At 36.2% G+C, this 7,525-nt stretch overlaps 1 protein-coding gene across 1 annotated transcript; it reads right to left on the bottom strand.

Moving 5' to 3' along the window:
• Positions 1–1,369: 1,369 nt before the first annotated feature.
• Positions 1,370–3,227, bottom strand: LOC149540149 (cytochrome P450 750A1-like). The gene is made up of 2 exons (XM_089801325.1): positions 2,254–3,227; positions 1,370–2,100 (listed from the first exon to the last, which is right to left on the bottom strand). Exons 1-2 carry the CDS (start codon positions 3,166–3,168, stop codon positions 1,489–1,491), a joined length of 1,527 nt encoding a protein of 508 aa, XP_089657451.1. The 5' UTR covers positions 3,169–3,227; the 3' UTR covers positions 1,370–1,488.
• Positions 3,228–7,525: the final 4,298 nt, after the last annotated feature.

Here is a 7,525-nt window from a genome sequence, read left to right as displayed (position 1 = left end):
GCAACCACCATTGATACCACTACATCAACTACAATATCATCTAGATATTTCTCGTCTTCAAAAAGGTCCACTTTTAAACCCTTATCATCCAAATTATATTAGACACCATTCTCCATTGAGAAGACCAAAAGAGCATAATAAAACCTCCTCCTTGTGCATCCACAAGATTTGTCTCCTCCAACATAGTAGATCTAAGAAACAAATAGACTCTATCCACTTAGGTGCATGTAAGAACACAAGAAAAGGATTTCAAATATCACCTTTTTCTATAGCCTTAAAAAGTCTTCAGTACATCTATCATATCTAGATCTATAACCTTCAATACTTCTACAACAATCACCCCTCTAAAACCCCAACATAATACATGATATTTGACAAACATAAAAAATCACTTCCCACAAATAGAAAAAAAAAAAAAACATTGCTCAAAAACCTCCAAGCCAACAAATAAGTGAGTTGACAACAATGAATTATAGAAGGAAATAAATCTTAGAAAAATCCACATACAATGAACCCCTAATATTCGACAAGAAATGAAAATTATGATAAATGGATAGAACACAAAGAGACAAGTGGGTAGTAGAGGGATTAAAAACCTCTAATGCTCTATATAAAAAATTGGGCATAAATGCTAGATTCTTGAGGACTCACTTAGAGATGACTTAAAAATGTGTAGGATGAACTTCATCTCAAGGTCAACTTTAACATCTTTGTGTTGACATGGTAGCAACACCAATCATCTTTGTGTTGACATGGTAGCAACACCAATAGATAATAAAGTTTCAAATTTATTAATGAGTTGAATGCCATGACCACTATTAATTACATCACAATAAATTAAAATGTCACATTTCAATAAGTTTGTCTCTTAAATGGCTTTCCTTACAACAATGACCAAACTTATACATTAGATATGCATGAATAGAGTCTAATATTATCATAGATAATAGCTACATTAAACAATAACTTTCATTTATAAGAAATTTCATATTTAATAAACAAATTTAATAATTTGAAACAATTATTTTCTCTAATTGAATCTATTGATTCTTAAACTAATTATCATGGTAGATTAATTGCATTACACAAATATTTTATATTTGTTTTAATCTTTAAATAACAATGGCTAAATACTCTTTTGAACAATAGTTACTATATATGAGCACTTCATCCAATGCATCTCTTGTTGACCTAAATCACTATATTATGTCTTGCACTTGCAACTATGACATTTGTTCCTTTTTAGTTTAAAGGATTTACATTTTAAAGTTTTATTGAATTTCACCGACTCAAGACTATTGCATATTAAAATGTTGAATAGTAAAAGACACTACACTGTAAAGAAGAAACATGCACAACAGAAGTGATATAATTTAAATATTCATTCCCCACTTTTATTGTCTAAACAAAGAACAAATATCCACATACACATGAGGCTACAATTTCTTGATGTCTATAGGTCGATGTTGGTAGTTATTCTAGCAACTATTATGGTGCCTCGTAGGTGGTCAGCCTCAAGGAAGGAAGAGCAACGATAGGAAACTTCCTCGGCAGGCTCAATCCGAACATTTCATCCCTATCCAAATCACCCTCCACACTCCAATCAAAGCAATGTATGAGCTGAGCCACACACAAGTAAACAGCAGAGAGCCCCATGTACATCCCTGGGCATCCCCTCCTCCCTGTTCCAAAAGACAACAATTCGAAGTGTTGGCCTTTGAAATCTATGCTCGACCCAATAAATCTCTCAGGTTTGAATTCTAAAGCATCCTCCCAAACACTTTCATCCCTTCCAATTCCCCAAACGTTCACAAACAGCCTTGTTTTCGGTGGAATGTAATATCCTCCAACATTACAACCCTGCGTGGACTCGCGTGGTACAAGAAATGCCCCTGATGGATGTAGCCGAAGTGTTTCTTTCACCACACATCGCAAGTACTCAAAGTTTACAAGATCACTATCCCTTACAATGCGATCTTTCCCAACCTTTGACTCAATCTCTTGTTGTGCCATTGCCATTGCTTTAGGGTTTCTCAGCAGCTCAGTCATTGCCCATTCTATAGTTCCGGAAGATGTTACTACTCCAGCTAATAACATATCCTGCGAAAGAATTCAACTCCTTGGTTAGTGAGACCATAGCATAGATTTTTCTCGGTGAACTATGAATAATTCCATAGTTTGACAACATGAAAGCAAATCAAAAAGTTTAACTAGCAATAGCAGTTTGTGGTACAACATTTAAACTAGACTGACCAAGATGATTGCTTTGATGTGAACCCTAGAGACTTGCATCTCCCGACTTTCACTCTCCGCCATGTCCAACATCACGTCCACAATGTCTGCTTCTTCGGACTTTTTCACCCTTCTCCGCTCAATGTGTTCATCGATTAGATTCTCAGCAAACTCATCGAATACTTTATGAACAGTCTCCATACGGCGGCGGTAGCCCCCCCAGTCGAGAAAGGCCAGAGATGGAATGAAGTCTCCAAGAACAACTACTCCCGCGAGATGCATAATCTCCCTCACCATCTCTGAAAACTGCTGCCCCCCGCTCAGTTGATGGTCCGAGTAACTTCTCGCTGCAAACATTCTACAAAGTATGTTGAGTAAGGCGGAATAGATGTGGTTCCTCATGTTAACCGAGCGCGTGCCTTTCTTGCTTTCCTCCCACAGAGATTTAACCATGGCGGAGGCCTCTTCTTCTCTCACCCAACTGAATGATTCGGTTCTCTTCGCCGTCAGCAATTCAACTGTGCAGAGCTTTTTCATCTGCCGCCAGTAATCTCCATAGGGGGCTAGCGCTATGTCTCTGTGCTTGTAGACCAGGTATTCGCCCCCTGATGAAGGTGGCCTGTTGGCAAATATCAGATCGTGGGTCTTAAGAAACTCTCTGGCCATGGCAGGAGAAGGGGCCACAACTGTTTGTACAGAGCCCAAGCGTAAGAACATGATTGGTCCATACTTTTTTGCGAGCTCAGCCAGGGATTGGTGAGGAAGGCTTCCCAACAGGTGGAGATTTCCAACCAGTGGCCATGACCGTGGCCCTGGTGGCAATTTCAACACTCCCTTGTTGCTCTTGGTATTCTTTTTTGTGACACATATGTATATTATCCAGAGAAAGATGATTAAGAAACCTAAATGTGGTAAAGGGAAAATAAGCCATGCCATAACTGGGTAGGCCGCTGGCAAATATTTCTTGAGAATTAATCAGTAGTTGAAGCAACTTATCTCAGGCATGTTCTTTATACTAAATGTTGCAGAGAAGACTGACTTTTTTGCCATAATCGGTTCTAGAATAAGGTTCGTTAATTTCAACACTGTTTTAGAAAGCGGAAGTCATTTTAAATAATTTTCTGATTTCGAGTTCATGGTGATATTCGAATTTTTGTTGTTTTAGGAAGTTGATGGGCCATGCATATAGATAATAAAATTTCTTATTGGAACTTAAGATTTCTTATATGAAAATCACCCTACAATATATAGATGAAAATGATTTTCTAATCATTTATAAAAAATAAAATAAAATATTCAAATTATTTGAGATGGTGGTTTGAAATCATGTATGAAGAAGTTTTATTATTTCAAATTGGTTGATTTTAGACAGATTTTACTTTTATTAAATAACTTTTTTTTTTGATGGATAGTCCCTTTCTATTAATTGTACTAAATGTTGCAGAGAAGATTGACTTTTATGCCATGATCAGTTCTAGAATAAGGTTTGTTAATTTCAACATTGTTTTAGAAAGCATGAGTCATTTTTAATAATTGTCTGATTTCGAGTTCATGGTGATATTTGAATTTTTGTTTTTTCAAGAAGTTGATGGGGCCATACATATAGATGATGAGATTTCTTAGTGGAACTTAAGATTTCTTATCAAGATCACCCTACAATATATAGATGAAAATGATTCTCTAATCATTTATAAAAAATAAAATAAAATATTCAAATTATTTGAGATGGTGGTTTGAAATCATGTATGAAGAAGTTTTATTATCTCAAATTGGTTGATTTTAGACAGATTTTACTTTTATTAAATAACTTTTTTTTTTGATGGATAGTCCCTTTCTATTAATTGTACTAAATGTTGCAGAGAAGATTGACTTTTATGCCATTATCAGTTCTAGAATAAGGTTTGTTAATTTCAACATTGTTTTAGAAAGCATGAGTCATTTTTAATAATTGTCTGATTTGGAGTTCATGGTGATATTTGAATTTTTGTTTTTTCAAGAAGTTGATGGGGCCATACATATAGATGACGAGATTTCTTAGTGGAACTTAAGATTTCTTATCAAGATCACCCTACAATATATAGATGAAAATGATTCTCTAATCATTTATAAAAAATAAAATAAAATATTCAAATTATTTGAGATGGTGGTTTGAAATCATGTATGAAGAAGTTTTATTATTTCAAATTGGTTGATTTTAGACAGATTTTACTTTTATTAAATAACTTTTTTTTTTGATGGATAGTCCCTTTCTATTAATTGTACTAAATGTTGTAGAGAAGATTGACTTTTATGCCATGATCAGTTCTAGAATAAGGTTTGTTAATTTCAACATTGTTTTAGAAAGCATGAGTCATTTTTAATAATTGTCTGATTTCGAGTTCATGGTGATATTTGAATTTTTGTTTTTTCAAGAAGTTGATGGGGCCATACATATAGATGATGAGATTTCTTAGTGGAACTTAAGATTTCTTATCAAGATCACCCTACAATATATAGATGAAAATGATTCTCTAATCATTTATCAAAAATAAAATAAAATATTCAAATTAGTTGATATGATGGTTTGAAATCATTTATGAAGAAGTTTTATTATTTCAAGTTGGTTGATTTTAGATTGATTTTACTATTTTTTAATAACTTTTTTTTTATATGAATAGTCCTTTTATATTAATAAATAATATGCTAAGTTACAATTCACAAAAAAGGGTTAGGGCATATAAGACCACCTTGCGAGAGTTCACGTGGCCTCAACCAGAATCAACAAGTATTTATCAAAAAAAAAAACTTATAAGAAACATCCTCAGGCTACCAAAGCAGTGTCAGCTAAGGGTGATGGTTCATCTTGATCATGGAATCCCCAGTTATCCTTGGGATTGACAGGTGGGCTAGGAACAATCTAGCCATTAGCAACATTGTTAGGGGCCCAAGCTTCATCCTTGTTATCAACTTGTGGGAGCGAGATGGAAAGAACTAGACGAACATGTCATTTACCAAGTACCATACACCAAGCACTAGCAGGGGGATTCACCAAGCTTGGACACCACCTTGTGCCACTTTGGGGTGGAGAAACCGAGTGGTGACCCCAACCTGCACCACCACCAATAGGAGATCATTAATGGGAAGCCTATGAGTAAGACATGTGTGAGCGATGGCTTGAGGAGTTGTGCCCATGGTGGCAGCCTCTGGGTGGAGTAACCTCAACAGAGACATCAAGCAAAACTTTGGCAATTGTATAGAGAGCATTACCCCAATGGTTAGGTAGCTCATGGAGGTGGGCCACCTCCAAAGCCACCTTGTTGGCTTGTACCTAAATCTACATCATTAAATTATTACAAATGCATGCTCTAGTGTACATAGTGACATTTATGTTGAGAAAATCATTAGTAAAAATAATGATATTCCTATCTTTTTAGAAAGTAAACAAAATCTCCATCCTGAAGGTATGCTAGATTTGGGTAACCTTCATGGGAAGCCTAGGGGAATCACCCAAAATAACCATATTCCAAGAAAAGGGTTTTGGCCAAAAGAGCCAAAAAAAATCACGAATCTAGTGCTAATACTTTTGAGAATGTCTATAGAACCAAAAGAGATGCAAAAACATCTCTGGTTGCTTGCAAAAAGGGCACCAAGGATCTGGAACCCTAATATGTTTGAGCTAAGGGCCAAGGGGAGGACCTTGAAAAACCGAACACCAAGAAAAGTGAGCAATTTGGGGCTCTATAATGGCATATCAAATAGTGTCAAAACACTTTCTCCACTAAGAGAGAGAAGACTGCAAATGCAAACACTGGTTGAGGATATTCACCATTGGAAAATGGGGAGAAAGCCAATGATATCCCAAGCTTGGCTTATAGCTGGTGAAGGGAGTAGCTAGATACCATTTTCGGTCAGTCCACCAAGGATGCACAGATTGAATACCCACCTTATGAAGTAGATGATCTAAAATTGCAACAACCAAAAAATCAAAAATCTTCTGATATGAATGTGCAAGATGAAATTGAACTTATATATCTTTCCATGATCTAAAGCTCAATGTGACCTTGGAAAAGAGGTCCTTAGGGGTCTTGATGCCATGTTTAAAAAATTGTAGAGCATAAGCACCTTGAGTCTTGGCCAAAGGGACACCCTAGGTGGCAAATAGAGGAGACCACCATATTTTCAGTTGATTAAAAGAGAGTTCATTCTAGAACCATCACAAGACTAGTGAAGCCAAGGCTTGATATCTTCCCAAAATTTCCATATACTCTTAATAACAAAGGAGCCCTATATGTGAACAGGTTTCCACATGATAAGAAGGGTTTAAAATCTAATCTCCTTCCATGCAGGTCTATTGGTAGGAATACCAAAAGAAATGTAATGTTAAACCAACACTTTCCAGGCTTCATTTCCTGTAATGGCACAAATTATCCATTTGGCACAAAGAGCAAGCCCTTTCTTTTGAGTGGAAATAAGCCCAAGGCCTCTAGACTCTTTGGGAAGGAAATGGTAGTCTGTCATGTCCCCTTTTCAAATAATTTAAAAAAAAGAAAATCTTTGCTAAGGCAGGCAGGCCCAAGAAAGTGAAGTTTCGGAAAAAGGGAGTTAATCTTTGGAAACCGTTGGACTAATAAATGATAATTATTATTAAAATATGTTTCATTAACCTCTCTTGGATGTGAGTTACAGTTATGCCCTTTTTAAAGAGGTTTGGAGGCATTTTGGGGGGATTCCAGACTTGATTTTCGCTCATTCTTTGTTATTCTTCAGAGGCTGCCAAACCTGTGGAGAAGGAGACCCAAGAACGGGAGTTTGCAGGTTTCCAGGGAGACCCAAGAACGGGAGTTTTCAGGTTTCCAGGAAGGCTAAGGATGGGAGTTTGAAGCTATTCCATGTGCATGCTCATACAGAGTTTGCCTTTGTGCTGAACAGTGCAGATTTGTGAGTTTCCGGGTGTATTTTTGTAAGAGTTTGGTGTTTCCGGTTGAGTATTTCATATCAGTTTTGGTTGCTGCTGTATTTTAGACTTTAAGCTATTAAAATAGATCTGAATATATATATTGGGACGTGATTAAACTTCTGAGATAGATTATTAGTGTTCTTGTGGTGTTTCCGGGCATATTTTGTGCTATTTCGGGAGCCCGATGAGCATAGTTTTGGTCCTACATTTTTGAGCTGTTGTGTAAAGGCTATACGGATCTGGAAATGTCAATTTGTAGGCTGTTATGCTACTGAAAGTTCTGTAAAAATTTCCATTTTCAGATTTATTAGTAATTGGTGAAGCTGTGAAGCTTTTGGCACAATTTCTGGCATACCC

The sequence above is a fragment of the Cupressus sempervirens genome, chromosome 9 (assembly GCF_028749045.1).
Source record: "Cupressus sempervirens isolate cs-2001-9-10 chromosome 9, ASM2874904v1, whole genome shotgun sequence".
In the NCBI taxonomy this organism is placed as follows: Eukaryota; Viridiplantae; Streptophyta; class Pinopsida; order Cupressales; family Cupressaceae; genus Cupressus; species Cupressus sempervirens.
This window is presented reverse-complemented; position numbering and strand designations above follow the sequence as displayed.

Excerpts from the sequence above, each read along its gene's own strand:
- LOC149540149 (XM_089801325.1), bottom strand. The coding sequence starts at position 3,168 with ATGGCATGGCTTATTTTCCCTTTACCACATTTAGGTTTCTTAATCATC. Across the intron at positions 2,101-2,253 it reads ACATCAAAGCAATCATCTTG|GATATGTTATTAGCTGGAGT; the intron begins GTCAGTCTAGTT and ends ATTCTTTCGCAG.